This window comes from Oryza brachyantha, chromosome 3 (assembly GCF_000231095.2).
Source record: "Oryza brachyantha chromosome 3, ObraRS2, whole genome shotgun sequence".
In the NCBI taxonomy this organism is placed as follows: Eukaryota; Viridiplantae; Streptophyta; class Magnoliopsida; order Poales; family Poaceae; genus Oryza; species Oryza brachyantha.
In genome coordinates, this window is record NC_023165.2 from 12,366,610 (window position 1) to 12,386,034 (window position 19,425).

General features: G+C 42.4%; 3 protein-coding genes across 3 annotated transcripts; all 3 read left to right on the forward strand.

The window, feature by feature from the left end:
- Nucleotides 1-3,350: 3,350 nt before the first annotated feature.
- On the forward strand, nt 3,351-4,477 carry LOC102700036 (peroxidase 2-like). Its single transcript, XM_040522513.1, has 2 exons — nt 3,351-3,620; nt 3,713-4,477. Exons 1-2 carry the CDS (start codon nt 3,351-3,353, stop codon nt 4,475-4,477), a joined length of 1,035 nt encoding a protein of 344 aa, XP_040378447.1.
- A 4,896-nt stretch (nt 4,478-9,373) lies between these two features.
- Nucleotides 9,374-11,181, forward strand: LOC102700317 (peroxidase 2-like). The gene is made up of 2 exons (XM_040522471.1): nt 9,374-9,631; nt 10,190-11,181. Exons 1-2 carry the CDS (start codon nt 9,374-9,376, stop codon nt 10,949-10,951), a joined length of 1,020 nt encoding a protein of 339 aa, XP_040378405.1. The 3' UTR covers nt 10,952-11,181.
- Nucleotides 11,182-13,403: 2,222 nt separating this feature from the next.
- LOC102714167 (3-oxo-Delta(4,5)-steroid 5-beta-reductase-like) lies at nt 13,404-14,902 on the forward strand. The gene has a single exon (XM_015834424.2). The coding sequence runs from the start codon at nt 13,404-13,406 to the stop codon at nt 14,646-14,648; it is 1,245 nt and encodes a 414-aa protein (XP_015689910.2). The 3' UTR covers nt 14,649-14,902.
- The last annotated feature ends 4,523 nt before the right edge of the window (nt 14,903-19,425 follow it).

Genomic DNA, 19,425 nt, shown 5'->3' on the forward strand with positions numbered 1-19,425 from the left:
ATAAACAAATACTCTCTTCAGTTTTAGGTTTAACGTTTGATGTTTTTGACTTGTTGATATAAGTTCGACCATTTATCTTATTAAAAATCTTGTGTAAATATAAAACATATATATTATGTTTAAAGTATATGTAATGATAAAATAAATCATAGAAAAATAAATAATAATTGGATGATTATTTATAACAAGAATTGGTGAACGTACTGTGGTAAAAAGCCAACGACATTTTTAATAAATTAAAAAGAAGAGGAAATTAAGGTCAAGCTTCCGACTTCACCAAATCGACCAACCAACTAATTATTAGTTGTGTTTGTCAGTTGTTTTTAGTGCTGCAAATAATGAGGGTGACAAATTCGTTGCTTGAAATGTCAACCCGCTGAACTTCTTTTTGTCAACCCCTTGCGCTGGTTTGCAATTATCGCATAAAGAGAAGCAAATTAAGAGGAGTAGAATACTAACTAATCCTTGACCTTCATGATCATATCGCTGGTTTATACTAAGAAGGAAACTAACAAATAAAATACTAGCGATGAACGCTAGCTTTCGCTAGCAACGTGAAGACGATCGAAACGCATATAAAATTGCTGAAAAAGTGTTCCCAGTCCCAGATTAATTAATTAACGGTGACACCAAAAGAAACATGGTCGACATGCTGATTATTAATTCTGCAAGACAAGAGTGTATTAAAAAAAACGACCGTTCAGTCAGATACAAACTCCTAATCCATGAATCCATCCACCTATCAACAAGAAATTATTTAAATTTGCTATGCTGCAATATGTGGCAAAAACCTTATTTTCTCATGCCATTTTTTCTTGTCATTGATTGTTCAACTTCCGGTCCACCTCCCTCTTTTTACTTCTGCCTATACAGGTAAGCTAACATTTAAATTTAATGTTGAGTTTGGTGTTTTTCACCAAAGTTTATTCTCTAGCCTTGGCTTTTACCATATAGTAAGCTACAGTTGGGGATGTTTTAATTTTCCTATATACAATAATTTACAATCAGTGTCTCTATATCTAGGCAAACACTACAATACAATTTTCTTCTCTTTCCTGATCACACGAGCTAATAATTCAAGAGTGTTTTCAGACGTCGAACAAATACATCTTACTTTTTTTTTAATTATTTACCAATTCTGGATATGCACAATTCTATTTGAGATGTATTACGTGGGTAGTACCTTTTCAACTCTAGATCAATATCTAATTACTCGTACTTCTGCGTTAATTTCTTGCAAAACAAGGAAAATTATATTTAGAAGCCTACGAAAGTGACAGACAATATTCTACACTAACTAATTACATAAATGTACATCCTCATTTACTGAAGCATCACTTCAGATATGATGTTTGACCATTTATCTTCTTTATATTTTCTGAAGCATTATTTATTTTGTTCTTACTTGTTATATCCCTGCAATTAATTTAAACATAATTAATATATACATTTTAATGTATGCACTACTTTTTTTAATAAGACAAACAACCAACAAAAAATCATTTTAAAAGTTAAAACTTCAAAGGGCCAGGGTGACAAACAATACATTTGCAAACAAAAAATAATTTATAAATAAACTTTTATATACGTACTTTTAGTGATGAAGCCAAAGCTAGAAAATAAAATTAGGTGCAGATCAATGCTTATAAGCCAAAATTGAATTTTCTACCTTAAATTTAAAGTTAAATTTGAGGTTTTCACTAAAGTTTATTTTCCAGATTTGATTTTTAGATTGCTAAGAAAACATATATAAAGATTTAATTTATAAATTATTTTTCATTTGTAAATATGTTGTTTGGTTTTTTTAATGAAAAATCCAAACAATCACCTTATAATAACATGAGTACCTTGGTAAAGTATTGTCCATAGGATGGATGAATTGAGATCAGGACTACATGTAATTTAACCGTCCGTTTGGACGATCAACGGTCCACAACCATCGCTACCGTAATTTTGTCAACAGTAAATAGTCATACAGTGTTTTGAACCGTGCACGTGCGTACTTTGCTCGTCTGATCTCCATTGTAGGTTGATAGCACCAACTGCGTAAGCTGCAGTCTGAAGCCGATCCGGATTCAGGATCGATACAGCGCATTCAAGCACTAATAACACTGTAGCGTATACAGTGGCATGGTAGCCTCTGCGCTATTACCGCAGAGAAACCTGGTTTGATGTCGTCGTGTTCGTGTACCTGTTGAGAAAGGACAAATTAAAATCCACTTGCAGTTTACGTACGTTGATTGATCTCAATCGACCTCGCAACCTTGCTACCTAACCATTTTTAATTAATTAGTGCTCCCTCTCTTATGTACTAGCTAGCTAGCACTTCAGACATTTATCGACCAAATTAACCATGTTCAAATTTGATCCTAGCGAGACGTATTACCGTATTGTTATATCAAAATAGTTCAACTAAATCTAAATTTACTGTGTATCTTTTATAAATTTGTCTAAGTATAAAATAATTTAACTTGGCATAAATTTAATAGCTTTTTACCATATTTGAAAAAAGTATCTCAAGATACCACACTTTTACTAAAATTTTATACTAAAATTTTTAGTATCTTGAGATACTTTTGAAGGATGAAAAAAAACAACCTAAATTTAAAGTGACTTATTATATAACGAAGGGGTATTATCAGTTCGAGAGATCGAGACAGAAAAAATAAGTAAAATGAGATAAGCCACACGTAATTAATTGTTTATTAATTCCTTTAAGTTTGAGAAAAGATTAATATAATTTTCAGATTTGAAAGAAAAACACAACCGTTGGAGAAAAATCAACGAGTGTTTTCACTTATCCGTCAGTCTCGAACGCTGCCAAGTAGGAGCAACCAAGCTGGCATATCTCATCTACAGTGCCCTTAAAAAAAAAGCACAAAAAGGTACTTGAGAGTTGAGAGACTCTGTTTGACTTGTAGACCCTGATCACTAAGCATGCATGTGGTGGACTCACCAATCATACACATGCAAAGTACCTACCTGTAAATTAATATACTTTTTTGCTTAGTTAGTTAACTAGAGGAAACCCTATTAGATTATACTACTACTACTACTATTAGATATAAACCATCCTGAATATATAGCACGCGGTTTAGCCAACCAACGTCATTGGTCAAACTGCTACTAGTTTGAGTTGCAGTACTGCACTCGCTTTTCGAACATGCATGCATACATCCGCTCCAGATTAAAATAGCTTTCGATCCAGAAGCTATCCATCTCGATCCAGCTTAATTTCGACTATAAATACGCGTGCACATCAACATCGCTTCCTCACCCACTACCATCGCAATCACTGAAGCGATCCATCTCAGTAGCCACTGCCCACTGAGAAGAGCAAGAAAAGCGCCATGGGTGGTGGTGGCAAGCTCGCTCCTGCTGCTGTGATGGTCTCCATGGCGGTGCTCATGGCGGCGGTGACGACGACGTGCCAAGCGGGGGCGGTTGGGCCGTACTACCATGGCCCTGCTGCTTCGTGCGGGCTCAAGGTCGGGTACTACCGTGACAGGTGCCCGCACGCCGAGGACATCGTCAGGGGCGTCGTCGGCGCCGCCGTGCTCCGGGACCCCGGCGTCGGCGCCGGCCTCGTCCGCATGCTCTTCCACGACTGCTTCGTCGAGGTACGTACATGGCCATGCATGGATGCATCACACATTCTTGCTTCTTGCGCTGACGACGTGCGTGTGCTGGCAATGCGCAATGGCATGTGCAGGGATGCGATGCCTCCGTGCTGCTCGACCCGACGCCGGCCAACCCGCAGCCGGAGAAGCTCGGCCCGCCCAACAACCCCAGCCTCCGCGGCTACGAGGTCATCGACGCAGCCAAGGCCGCCGTCGAGGCCGCCTGCCCGGGCGTCGTCTCCTGCGCCGACATCGTCGCCTTCGCCGCGCGGGACGCCTCCTTCTTCCTCAGCCACACCAGGGTGGCGTTCCAGATGCCGGCGGGCCGCCTCGACGGGCGGTACTCCAACGCCTCGCGCACCCTCGACTTCCTCCCGCCGCCGACCTTCAACCTCGGACAGCTCGTCGCCAACTTCGCCGTCAAGGGGCTCAGCGTCGAGGACATGGTCGTGCTCTCCGGCGCCCACACCGTCGGCAGCTCCCACTGCTCGTCCTTCGTCCCCGACCGCCTCGCCGTGCCCTCCGACATGGAGCCCTATCTCGCCGCCATGCTGAGGACCCAGTGCCCGGCGAAGCCGAGCTCGAGCAACGACCCCACGGTGGTGCAGGACGTCGTGACGCCCAACGCGCTGGACAACCAGTACTACAAGAACGTGCTCGCCCACAGGGTGCTCTTCACGTCGGACGCGGCGCTCCTGACGTCGCCGGCGACGGCGAAGATGGTGGTGGACAATGCCAACATCCCCGGGTGGTGGGAGGACAGGTTCAAGGCGGCCATGGTGAAGATGGCCTCCATCGAGGTGAAGACTGGCAACAATGGCGAAATCAGGAGGAACTGCAGAGCCGTCAATCACTAAGCTCATATGCACATGCATGTTTACTTTTTTCGTGCCTATCTATGTTGTTTGTTATTTATCGTTGCATGCATCTTGTTTGTTTATTCTTTCTTTGCCAGTGATTTCTTCCATTCGAGTCAAATGAGGGCTCCCTGTATTATTGTATCATGATTATATCGAAATAATCATTCCAAAGTTAATAATATAATTATTATTTCATATTCCTATATTCTCCAGAGCCAAACTTCTAATATTTTTACTACACTACAGTTAATTTGTGAACAATTAGAAGGATATCGGATATACATGGTGGTAGTTATTATATTCAACATCTCCGATACAAAGAGATGCATCTCCTCTAAGACAATTGGCGTTATATAAACCAAACTAAGGGTATAAGCGAAACAGTTATAAACTCATCTATAGGACAATTAAATGGGCCAAATTACTTCCTCGGTTCTACTTTGATCATCAGATATCCATCCTCCTTAGATCATCAAATAAGATCTTACTCAACATGAAAAAAAAAACCTCATTCGTAATCTATTTAATCAATATTGAAAAAGCCCGAGGATCACATATCCTAAATTGGATACCCACATACAAAGTAAAAATTTGGAAATCGCGTCAAAGCCTACTGTATGAATATATAAACCGTTCAATCTGCGTATGAACCGTGGCTTACATTCCTCCCCTTATATGATGATCAAATAATGATTTCTTTTTGTCACTTATTTAATAATTAAAATACGATCGAGGGAGTAGTGATCCTTTAGGATCAATTTTGCCTCATAACTATCAATTGAAATTTTCACCCAAGTCTCTACCCTTATCACAACATACTTCTCCATAGAAATTTATAAATTTCAACTCAAATAGATACTCTTTCCGTCCTAAAATATAAGTTACATTTAATATTTAGAATGTTGTCCAAGAATACATAGGTACTTCTCCAACTACTCTGTCATCGCAACCAACTTTAACCATCGCTCATTTAGCTATATTTTAGAATAGAGGATAATATATACTTTAAAAAATATTTATAATAAATAATAAAATTAGAATAAAGAAATCTTCGGTTAATTCCCCCCCCCCCTCTCGTTTCATTAGATAAATCAAGAGACATACTTTACCTCACCTTGATAATCAAGAGATAATTTACTAGATTTTAGTTAAGTATGAAAATTAATATTTGAAAGAGTCTGGGGGGGGGGGTGAAAACATAGTTTTTTTTGGGGCAAATTTTCCCAATTCCCAGCTACATGTTTAATGTAGTAAGGTAGGGTGCCACTGAAATATTTTGCTACACATCAATATCGACATAATATGGGCATTAAAGGCCGTGTCGATGTACATAATGTTGACCAATTAAAGGAAGTGATAGTAGCTTGTTACTGTATTATTGTGGGATAAAGGTCAGCCTTAGGACCATACCAACTCGATCACTAAGTCAACAACTAATCAACAAGTATTTTTATCAGTTGTTTTGAGGAAGTCAATAACATATTAACATTCAGTTACATATTCGAGACTTCAATTGTCACCAGCTCGTGTGTACGCTCACTTGTCAACCCCTTGCATTAATGCATGCATCCTATACTTTGCGATTATTTCGCAAGGTACTTAAGGTAGAACAATCGGCATTGACGTGTCCCTGTCAGTCGCTAACTTAAAACTGGACTGTATCAAAACCAAACAAATATTCCCATTTAATTAAAAATAAATGCATCTACAAATACAGTGCTGCAGAAATTTTACTCCATTCGGCAGGTTCATGGCATCTGGAAGAAATTCAACAAAACAAGCTGGAAGACACAAGCATATATATATACTAATATGAATTTGACACTTTGTGTAGTCGATCGATATTAATTATTGGAGCGGCGCTATAAGAGAATCATGCTAATGCTTAATTATTTGTCCTTATCATGCACCAGCTGGGAAGTTGGATTTTCTTTTTCGGTTGAACACGCTAATTGTTAGACCTGCTTCTGCATAGTTTTTCAATAGAATTCAAGGCTAGGAAAAACACCGTAATAAGGGGGGAAAATTGCAGGGATTGAAGTGGTGTGCTTCTCGAATCGTAGGTCAACCAAAAGCGTAGAAAAAGATAGTGGAATCTCTTTGATAGTGTCATAGGAAACAAAGGACAATTGGTGAGACCTGTTGGTAATTTTCTTATGAAGGTGAAGCATAGAAATCAGGGTATACGTTATCACGGAGGGCTTTGAAACCGTCGTCCAACGGAGCATCATTATCGTGCGACTAACATTATTTTTTCATGGTTTTAGACAGTTTCTGACTGTGATAATCGTGATAACCGTAGCGAAGAAACCACCGGTTTTGGAAACTTGATAGGAATACAATAATCCTATAAAGAAGGATTCCCACTTATGTGTTCTAATATTAGAAGAGCTGCTAGTATTAGTATTAGTAGATATAGTACACTGGATAAGAAAAGATGAAAATCATATATTAATCCGCAAAAAAACAGTTTACTAAATTACTCATAAGAGGGTATCTTGGATGATTGGGCAAAATTTTTGGGTATTTCTGAAAAAAAAGTATATGTCTCGATGTTATATTGTAGGAAAAAATGATAACCCCATTGACATATTATATAGAAAGAGATAATATCAATAGTAAATTGTTGAACCCATAAACTCTGTGGCGTAGAGTGTATTTTCTATATATTAATTACAGTGACTACTGTAATAAAAACATGGCATTCCGAACAAACGTCATTAATATTTTTATTGAGAAAATCTCAAATTTACCATACGCATACAGGCATCACTTAAACTATTTATTTTTCTCGAGCGAACAAAAGGCTTACATATCAATATATCAGAACAAAAGGAGTTTTGTTACATGAGGAAATAAAGTCAGACATGCCCAATGCATGGAACCAAAAAAAAAAGAGCACTCGGCCAGAGCTGGCAAGGGCCCCGAAACAAGCTAGGAGCATAGACACTACTCAGTCAACTAAAACCAGACACAACTCCATACGGCGGAAGAGGTGGCGAGGCCACACGACACTCCTAAAAGGCCCCCAAAGGTAGCAACACCGGCGAAAGACCACGAGTGGCCCTTCGAAAGGATAGACTCTAGAACTACTGGGAGAGAGGAAAGTGTGGAGTCCAAAATCCTGCAGTTACGCTCCTTCCACAGCTGCCAGGGCACGAGGAGAACTAAGAAGTCAAAGCTAGCACACAGATGCTTGGGTAAGCATGCTCTACACAAAGGCCACCAGTCTTGAGGCCAACCGCCAGTAGGGTGAGAGAGGGTCACCCAACCAGGGGATGACAACACTCAGTGCCAGACCTGCCTAGCTAGCGAAGACACAAGTAAGAAGGATGTTTGTAGTCTCGAGTTATGGTGTTGTAATCACTGAAACCATTTGTGTTATAGGTGTTGTACGATACTCTCTACTGGTAGTAAAACTAATATATACTGTTTATTTTTTCCAATCCAATGGATCGGATCTATTTATACTACCACAATAACTATTTGTAGTAGAATATCTTTTCTACTGATAGTACAATTTAAATCAACGGTCGAGAACTTTATATCAATGATACTAGTAGTAGAATACTAATAGCAGAGAGTATTAGAGTCAAGCTCTTCTATTATGGTATTCTGAACACTTAGCCTATTCATAGTGGGCGCACCACCTCTGTTTAGAATGATTATATATCCCTTGCGTATGTTATTTCAACAGGTTATTATTAAAAAAACCAATAATAAAAGTAATTACAACACCGTCGTTACATAGAAGACATGGGATTTTGCAAATTTGCTACCGTTTTTTTTCTAAATTGCAAGGGTGTCACTTGAATGGCTGTTTTAGTGGTATTTTTGTCTAGTGGCAGTTTTGCAATAACGTTTTAAACCAGTGGTAAATTTGTAATTACCTCTAAAAGATATTGGTAAGATCTACCAATAGATATAACAGAGAGGCTTCACATCTTAAAAAGTGGCAAGGGATATCTGTATAGAAGCACATGCATAATGTTGATCAATTTCGGCACACCCAAAAGTATATGACCAGTATTTCGATATATCGCCATCTCTTTGATCATCTAGTATATGTGCCAACGGGATATATAGCACCGAAAAATTAACTTGACGAACTAAACCCGATGCCACTGATTGGATCATCGATAATGCGCGATAGACAAGCCTCACTATCTGTTTTTTGAGGGCCTCACGAGTATAAAGAACACATGAAAAATTCAAAAACATAGATTTCCAGAAAACAAATCCTACAAGGAAAGATGGGTCTCCTTGCATACTGCGAGGTCAAGCGACCTGTTAATTTGTTTTTCTCTTCGTCGTCCATCTACAACATTCCCGACGAGAATTTATTCAAACACTTCTGAAAAAAGTCTATCAGCTCTTCAAAAATATTTGAACAGAGGAGTTATAGATTGACACAAGAAAAAAAATCATATATTTACATTTTTTCTCTTAACTGATTCTTGCAAAATAATGCAGTGTCGGCGGTCCAATAAAAATGTGTTTCGTAAGCTCGAAAGAAGGCAACTGGGCATCATGCATGCCGGCCAGCGCCAGCCGTACGTAAGTACCTGCCCTGCCCAGTTTATTTCGCCAACTAATTAACATCAAATTAGGGTCAAAGTTGCCGATGAGTTGTACTCAAACAAACGGTAATCCCACGCGCATTCCGCGCTCGCCTGCCACAAACTAATCCAACATCCGCTCCAGAAACCTAAACAAAAATTTTGCGATCCAGAAGCTGATCGATCGATCGATCACCCCGCGCGCGCTCGCTCGATCGTCATCTCCGTCTATAAATAACACCACTTCGCCACCTCAAATCGTATCACACATTTCGTACTGAGAAGAGCAAAGCAAGCTCAAGCTAGCTAGCTGTAACAACTAGCGCCACCCACCATGGCTGGGCTCTGTGCTCTGCTCGTCGCCGGCGCGCTGTTCGTGGCGGCGACGGCGAGCATGGTAGGAGGGGTGGCTGGGTTCTACGTACCGCCGCCTGGCCCTGCTGCTGCGTGCGGGCTCAAGGTCGGGTACTACCGTGACAGGTGCCCGCACGCCGAGGACATCGTCAGGGGCGTCGTCGGCGCCGCCGTCCTCCGGGACCCCGGCGTCGGCGCCGGCCTCATCCGCATGCTCTTCCACGACTGCTTCGTCGAGGTACATTCCTATATAGTTACGTTGATATTTTAACCGATTTGGCCGTTGAGTTTTTAACACATATTTATTGAAATTGTTAAGTAATTATGATTTAATTAATTATAATTAATTTTATTACTACATGTATTTAGTTATAACTTATATTTTTATATGTCTGTATATTTTAAAATAAAGCAATAGTTAAATGTGTAAACAAATCAACCATGTTACTACCTCCGTCTCTAAATGTTTCACGTCGTTGACTTTTTAATGCGTATTTGACCATACGTCTTATTCAAAAATTTCCATAATTACTAATTATTTTTATATCATTTTATTTATTGTTAAGTATGCTTTAAAGCATATATATACCTTTATATATTTTTAAAAAATAAATAAGACGAATGGTTAAATGTATATAAAAAAAGTCAATAGTGTCTAATATTTAGCTAGCTAGCAAGGGAGAATAAATTAATAGTGTCGTCGCCTTATTGCGTATTTATGCCATGTGTCGGAATGGAGGTGTCAAGCTTGAGTGTACGTGACACGGTCTTTGCTTGCGTTGGACGACATGTGCAGGGATGTGATGCCTCCGTGCTGCTCGACCCGTCGCCGGCCAACCCGCAGCCGGAGAAGCTCGCCCCACCCAACAACCCCAGCCTCCGCGGCTTCGAGGTCATCGACGCCGCCAAGGCCGCCGTCGAGGCGGCCTGCCAGGGCGTCGTCTCCTGCGCCGACGTCGTCGCCTTCGCCGCGCGCGACGCCTCCTTCTTCCTCAGCAACAGCAGGGTGGCGTTCCAGATGCCGGCGGGCCGCCTCGACGGCCGCTACTCCAATGCCTCGCGCGCCCTCGACTTCCTCCCGCCGCCGACCTTCAACCTCGCCCAGCTCGTCGCCAACTTCGCCGTCAAGGGGCTCAGCGTCGAGGACATGGTGGTGCTCTCCGGCGCCCACACCGTCGGCCGCTCGCACTGCTCCTCCTTCGTCCCCGACCGCCTCGCCGCCCCCTCCGACATCGACCCGTCGTTCGCCTTCACGCTTCGTGGCCAATGCCCGGCGAGCCCGAGCCCAGGCAACGACCCCACGGTGGTGCAGGACGCCGTGACGCCCAACACGCTGGACAGCCAGTACTACAAGAACGTGCTCGCCCACAGGGCGCTCTTCACATCGGACGCGTCGCTCCTTGCGTCGCCGGCGACGGCGAAGATGGTGGTGGACAACGCCAACATCCCCGGGTGGTGGGAGGACAGGTTCAAGGAGGCCATGGTGAAGCTGGCCGCCGTCGAGGTGAAGACCGGCGGCAACGGCGAGGTCAGGAGGAACTGCCGGGCCGTCAACTGATTACTAGCTCGGACAATCCTGAGCAATTAAACAAGCATGCTTAATTAGTGTTTACTGTTCCAAGCCTATCTTGTTCGTTTGTTAACAGCTGCATCGATCTTTGTTTGTTCATTCCTTCTTTATTAATTGTTGATGTTCATGTATTGGGGCTGGTGCGCGAGTCAGCGAGTGTATTATCATGTTGAGACTGTTTTTCAGTCACCAAATAATATAAATCTCAGTTAACTTTTCGGACGGTTAATGAGGGCATAAACACTACTCATCAAGATCAATGCAGCTGCAGCCGAGTGGAATAATTAACTTTTTGTCACTCTTCCAAGTGATGATAACGGATTTACCATTGGATACACATGTCATGCATAAACACATGAGATCCACGCGTCGTAGACGGCGAGTGACAAATCTGCTATTCAATCTTAAGAGTGACAAATAACTAAATGCTCCTCTAAATATAGAAAATGCTCTCCTCTTCGTTTCCCCTAGGCCCTAATCCCGCCCTACCCTAACCCTAAGCCCAAAATTCATATCGAAAATACTATATGCCCGACCAAACCATACGACTTATGTATACGTACACATAGTCTTCATTTGCTAGGCCCACATGGTAGGAGTGCTTACTCAAGGATTGGTTACTTTGGCATACTAGTACATGAGTCATACGTACGTGTAGCAAAGTTGAATCGATATATGTACCCTAGTATGTTTTGCCAAAGTTTCGACGTCATCACCACTGCCGAAGCCAGAGCAGAAGACCTCACCACCATTGTTGTCACCACTCACCACCGAGGAGTCGTCATTCCTAAATAGTGAGTTTATCTCCCTCTTCACTCTCCAAATCTAAGAATTATGACTCACTTCGTAGTTATGGGATAAATGCTTTCCTGTTTGATGTCATGATTATCTTTTAGATGCTTGTCTTCGTAGTTATCGGGCGATTTACAAGGACGATTTTCTTTAGAAACCTCACGTGAAAACCAATCTTTATAATTTTTTTTAAAAATACTATAAGGCTCTCTTTAGTAATTAGCATAGACTGGTTTTATTATAGCTCGTCTTTACAAAAGGGGATGTTTGCAAAAGCAGTCTCTTAACGTGGAGAGGAGTGCACATTAGTTACTACTTTAATTATCAATTTCTAATTTTGTAATTAAATTTCCAAAACAGTTAGCATTCCAACAACTACTAGAGAACGATTGCTAACAAGATAAAAGTATGTTTTTTCTCTTCACCAAAAATCATGTTCTACTAAATAAAATCGTGTTCCAGTAAATAATACTATTCACTGACAGGTGAATCATAATACTACCTTCGTTCCGAAATAAGACTTTTTCAGTTTTGAGATACAATGTTTTAACTCTTCGTCTTATGTGAAATTTTTTTGCGATTAATATTTATTTTGTTACTGGATGATAAAATATACACAATACTTTAAATGTGACTAATTTTTTTAACTTTTTACACAAATTTTTCAAATAATACGAATGATCAAATATTGAATATGGAAAAACGAAATACAGAGTTATTATGGAACGGAGGCATTACATGACTGGGCCCGGCATACGTGGACACCTATAGCTGCTCGTGCACGCAAAAGACGATCATGCACCGCTCTACTAGCTAGTTATAGCTTTCGTCAGGGAGGGCCGTGCCACGCTAGCTTCCGTCAACGATGTTTAGGAAGCGTCATCGAAGGTTGAATTTTGTTTACGTTTATCGTCTTCTAACTAAATGTAACAATACATCATATGGTGAAAAAAAATATTATCGATGTATTGTCATGATGAAGAAAAGTTTATCAAACAGAAGCAAACACACATTACTCATGAAAACATTGTGAGAATGCATGGCAGTAATTCCTAGAACTCAAATCATACTTTTTTGATGTGCAAAAACCATGGCAACAGTACATTTCAAAATTAGTTAGAAAAAGAAGAGTATGCTATTAGTGACTTGATATGATACTCCTCGGTTCAATTTATAGGCCGCAGTGATGTTTACGGATACCATAATCTTGGGATAAGATTAGGATAAAATTAGGTTAGTGGTTTTACCCAGTCATAGTAACGAGGAGTCTAAGCTAGTTTTACTCTCTGTCAAAAATTTTTTTTTAAAAGCTTGTCTACTTTTACTCTACCCATGCTCTGTTTGGTGTCAGTGAGATAAACCAGGTAACGCAGCGCGCAAGAAAAACCATCTCCCCGGACTTCACGGAGGCATCGGAGCAATCTGGGCCGTGAAGCCTTGATTGAACGGTCGGCGATGGAGAAGCCACGTAACAAACCCGCACCAGCCAAGCAGAACCGATTCCATTTTTTTTTCCATCCATAAAAAGGGCAGCAGAGTAGCCGAGCCGAGCGAGCAAAAACCCAGAACCCCAACTCCTCCTCCGCCTCCACACGCCGCTCCGCCGCCGGCGAGGCCGCCGGCGGGACGCACGCCCCTCGCCGCCATGATGAAGTGGTGGTGGGCGGGCGTGTACGGCGCCCTCATGCAGAAGAAGCGGAGCGAGCGCGCGTCGGGGTCGCCCCTCCGGGCCCCGGCGCGGGACAGCGTGGCGCTCGTCGTCGGCTCCACCAGCCTCGCCGGCGCCGCGCTCCTCGACATCCTCCCGCTCGAAGACACCCCGGGCGGGCCGTGGACGGTGCACGCGATCTCCCGCCGCCCGCTCCCGGCGTGGTACGCGGCCGCGCAGCCGCCCAGCGTCACGCACGTCCACCTCGACCTCGCGGACGCCGACGCAGTCGCCGAGGCGCTCACGCCGCTCACTGACATCACCCACGTCTTCTACTTCGCGTGGGCTTCGTCTCCGCCCCCGGCTCCGAGCGCCACTGACATCGACAAGGAGCAGGCTGAGGTCGAGGAGCGCGCGGCCAACTGCGCCATGCTCCGCAACGTCCTCTCCGTCGTCGTCCCCAACTGCCCCGTGCTCGCCCACATCTGCATCCAGACCAGCCGCAGGCACTTCGTCGACCCGTTCGAGCCCCTGAGCAGCATGCCCATCAAGCTCCGCCCCTTCTCCGAGGACCTTCCGCGCCTGACCTACCCTGACCTCGAGGACACCCTCCTCGACGGCCTCAACGAACGCAAGGGTTCCCCCGTCACCTGGTCCGTCCACCGCCCCGCCACCATCTTCGGCTTCTCCCCTCGGAGCGCCAGGAACATCGTCGCCAGCCTCTGCGTCTACGCCGCCATCTGCCACGAGGAGCGCGTCAAGCTGCGTTGGCCAGGTTCTCGCGTCGTCTGGGAGGGATTCAGCGACGCCTCCGACGCCGAGCTCGTCGCCGAGCAGGCGCTCTGGTCGGCGCTGGAGCCCAACGGCAAGAACGAGGCGTTCCACTGCACCAACGGGGACGTCTACACGTGGAAACTGCTGTGGCCGATGCTGGCGTTCCATTTCAACCTGGAGTGGACGGGGTACGAGGGGCAGGACCAGCGCTTCAAGCTCGAGGAGGCCATGGCGGGGAAGGAGGAGGTGTGGGCGGAGATCGTCAAAGAGCACGACCTCCTGGAGGCGGATCTGGAGGAGATCACCAACTGGAGGTTCGTCGACGCCGTGCTCAGCGAGGAGAAGGCGCACCTGGACACCATGAACAAGAGCAAGGAGTATGGATTCCTCGGCTTCCGGAACACGGTGAGATGCTTCAATGCCTGGGTCGCCAAGCTGAAGAGTAGCTCCATTGTCCCTAATCTTGTCTGATCTGATGTGGTGATGCCTCTCTTTTAGTTGTGGATCGATCTGTCAATGGTAGTTAGTTTTGCCCTTGCTGTGCCTTCTGCTAGAAACACTGGGTTCGTGTTCATCATCATGCGATATATATGCCTGTCTGGTGGTTGTCTTACGAAATGCTATTAGTGTTTGCCAACTACTCAAATTTACGTGGATTCATTGAACGCCGTTTCGTTCCATCGCCTGTTTGTATTTGTTTCTATCGAGGTACGGAATTAACACAATGTTCCTGAAGGCGTTTTGAGCTGTGAATCATTATCTGATCTGTGTTTCCCTTTTGGGCAACGTTGGTTCTATGGACGGGCCTCTGAATTTTGTTCTGGGTCATTTAAAACTTGACGGCAATCCTTATCCTGAACCCTCCTGTTTCTTCAATGGATTGTTAACACTTGACAGCATATTTTACCTTACTATGCAGTAGAGTACGTAGTAGTTCTTTTCGTATGTGGATTTGAATTTTCGCTTACCACAAGGGAATGGTAGCAAATACATTAGAACATCCAGCTGTGTGAAGTGGACTTCGATTTTTAGCAACTTCCTTTGCGTTCTGTTCTGTTTCTCTTGGTGGTTTGGATTTATTCATCTTGTATCGTTTTCCGTGGTTTTTTTTTCTCTTTATCTTGGAGGGTTTTTCATGTTAAATCATATCTCTTGATCTATTATCCTTTAGAGAAAATCTACTGTATGATACTCACCATTCAACAATATGCCATCGAGTTTGTCAAGTTCTACGATATGTCGTTGATTTTGTGTAACTTGCATAGTATATCACCACCGTCACCAATTTGGCTGTTAGCCTCAGTTTACATTGGAGAAAAGACAAATTTGCCCTCGAAAGAATTGCTGCACCCTGCTATGTACTGTCGATTGCCATCTATGATAGTGTTGATAATGATAATAATTACAGAGAATCAACAATGTGAAACAACATGATGTAAAAAATTATGATAATATATTTTAAATATAAAGGGGGCTATTGCATAACTGATACTATTCTAAGAGCTAACTATATATTTCCATGTTTTTTAATAGTCATAAAAAAAGATAAAAACATGCATATTTCCTGGTTGCTTTTTCTTGCATTGCTGATTTATGGTGAGAATGCTAGATATATACAGCCATGCATGTAACTAAGGCCCCGTTTAGTTCCCAAAAATTTTCACCGAAAAACATCACATCAAATCTTTAGACACCTAAATAGAGTATTAAACATAGATAAAACAAAAAACTAATTGCACAGTCACGTGAGAAATCATGAGACGAATCCTTTGAGCCTAATTAGTACATGATTAGACATAAGTGCTACAGTAACCTACATGCGTTAATGACGGATTAATTAGGCTCAAAAGATTCGTCTCGCGGTTTCCATGCCAGCCGTGAAATTCGTTTTTTCATTCTTGTTCAAAAACCCCTTCCAACATTCGGTTAAATGTCTGATGTGACAAAAAAATTTCATTTCACCAACTAACTCAAGCTAGCGGAAGTAATTGCATTTGGCCTACCTAAACTGCACCCAGATTCATAAGGATAAGCACAAAAGGTTATACATCTTCCATTTTCTTTACTGACCATATATGCTAAATCTCTGAAACATAAAGAGCAAATCCAATCTTGAAACTGTAGGTATTGACTAAAACTGCACCCTGATCCCTGCAAATGGTGCTCGTCTTCTTCGTCGTCGACTTGGATTCATGGAACGTGATCTCGAACCAGCCGTGCAGCTCGGCGCAATGCTTGCAGCCGCCGCGCTCCGCCGCCTGCCACCGCCAAGGACATAAAGTCGACGAGCGAGCCGCAAGACGAGGACGAGGATGACAGCCAGCAGTTCTTGCAGCATGCGGCGGCGCCCGGCGTGTCCAGGTCATCGCCGTCGTCGTCGTCGTCGGTGGTTGGCCCCGGCATCCATCCCAGCACTAGCACGGCGACCTTGTCGTCGATTAGCTTGGCAATGCGTGACACCATGTCATTGGTGATGTCCAGGCATCTAGCTCGACGAACGTCTCCGCCACGACGCTCATCGCCATGTCGGCCTCGGTGTCGAACCGGCCACCATCGCCCGCCGCCACCGAACCCTCGGCCTCCACCGGTCCGAAAAAGGAAGGAAGGGCGCTGGGGATGGGAGTGGGGGCGCCGACGCTGGGGATGTGAGTGGGTGCGGCGGCGCTAGGGGTGGGTATGCGGCCGGCGGCACTGGGCATGTGTGTGCAGGCAGCGGCTGGGGATGGGGGCGCGGTCGGCGGCGATGGGCACAGGGGCAAAAATTAACACCATAGATAACTGAGGTCTCGGATTCTAAACGACGGTGATACATTATGGAAGTTCCACAAAATAAGGCATATCATAGAACTTGGTAAACTCGATGGCATATTATTGAAAGGTGACAAAGTCAGTGGTACACAATAGATTTTCTCTATCAAGACCTTGACACATCTCAGGTCGATTTTATCGTGATGAATTTGTATTCTCTTGCAAGTCTTCATTGGGTTAAAACACTCGTGGGGTTGGGCATTCCACTAATTCTGTTATACGCAACATAAGGCGTACGACAGTTGTTTCTGGTCTGTGAAGGATCAACCAACTTTGGGTTGCAAGTTGTAGCCTTGCTCTCCTCTGTTTTCAAGAACTGGATATGTGGTGTGCCTTGGCACTTTTTTGTGCTTCTGGTGATGAACCTGTGAATCCAGCTTGTCATGACTCCAAAGAACCTTTTATTTTCGTCTCGGTTTTATGGAGGCTAGAAATTGGATTTGGATCACCTGATAGCTCTGCCTTTTCCCTGAGCGAGGAACAGGTGGTCGAGAGGCTCCTACCTTTCTTGATTTTAGAGAGAAAAATTGCTGAAACAAAATGGTAGTACGATACGAGCCATGTTGCTGTGAGTTGCAATTTTGAATTTGTGATCCACTCTGTTATTTACTCCAGTCCAGAGGTCTAAAATTGATCCCTAAAACTGAACTTTAATAGTTATGCTAAAAAAACTATATCCCCAATATTTACGTATGCCTAAAATTAGCGTATATGTTCTCATACAAGTTATTTGTTTTGGGTTTATTTTGGAGGAATTGTAATTTTTTGTGTCCAATATTTTTTGGATAAACCCATTATAGGATTTGGAGAGTAAGTATTAACATTCTCTTAGAAATGCTCATAGGGCAAGCTCTTCTAGGCAAAAGGCTAAACCAATTTGCTTACTCAAAATAAGGTAAGTTATGACAACATGATTAATTACATCTTTCAAATAAAGTCTATAGAAAAAGTTGTTTTAAAACCACTAATAATGTTTATTTTCAAATTCAAAATAGCTAACAAGTAATTAATTATATTTATAAACTTACCTCGTTTTTTGTGTGAGTAAAGTCTATTTTTGCCCAAAAGAATTCACACTTAACTTCTTTTCAGTGAAGCGTAGGACAATGATTAGCTTATACTCAATTGTACAGATACGATACTGCGTTGTCAATGCATGATGATCAGGTTTAAAATTTAAAATTTAAAACAGAAATCACAATGAGACATTGGAAAGAGAAAACGGCAATAGCCTATGAGGTGGACAGGACAACCATGTTCAGATGAAGATCGTCATGTTATTTTCGCCTTGCAGCCAGTAATGAAGTTGTTTTACTGTGATTTAGCCGTTAACTAGTTCCTCTTTTTTTTTAACGCCTCTGGATATTGAAGTGTGGCGCTTTCCAAAGAATGGTGATCCCACACTGCGAAACATTGCAAAATTTGCTGTACCGTTGCACGTGAAGTTGCTTGTCTCTGTCACAAGAGAATTGCGTTTTGACATTGCAAAGATGAGCAATTTTAGGGTAATTGAGAAGATACTAGAAGGTATCATTTTTTTCTATATAAATTTTAGTACCTATCTTAGGTACTAGAAGGTATTAAATTTTACACTAAAATTTTAGTACCTCCTGATACATTCTCAAGAACTATAAAATTGCTCTGCAAAGATAGGCTTCGAATAGCAGGACAGGGGGACACCTGTTGCAGCCTGCATATCTCTAGAGTCTAAAAACTAGGGAAGTAGTTTTTTAGCACATGAGTAGATGTACATCCGTTGTTTGCATGTTATCTAAATAGTTATAAAAAAATATGAAAAAATTGATAAGGTAGATAAATATGAGTTCCCCGCAAAAAAAATAAATAAATATGAGTTATATTACCCCACAATCATGCAAATTTAAATTGAATTTAAACTTGCATATTTGTGGAGTAATATAACTCATATTTATCTACCTTATCAAATTTTTTCATATTTTTTTATAACTATTTACATAATATACGAGAGTTGATGGTGTTCTTATTTCCACGGGAGACACAACTTGAACGCTCACACACATCACTGCTGAATCTAAATCGTCCTAGGAGAACTTCTAAATGTTTTTCAAAAGAAAAAAAAAGAAAATACTGTTTAGTTGTTTAGCAAATGTGCACATGGAAAACAAGCGCCGAGAAAGGGAAAAACAAAGGAAATTTTCTAACTTTTTTGCCACAGGCGACGTACTGTTGTTCGTCGGCTTAGAGCAAGTTCAATAATATAGCCAACGACTAGCTCCAGTTCATCTATAGTCAATCTAATAGCCAACTCATATAATAGTTACCTACAAAATATTAATATATGGTCCCACATGTCATACACATATTTTGTCTTGGAGTCCATGTGTAGCTGACTACAAATTAGTAGTCCACATCTCTTCTCTCTTTCCTCTTATCTTTTTAAAATATACTTATAGCTGGCTTA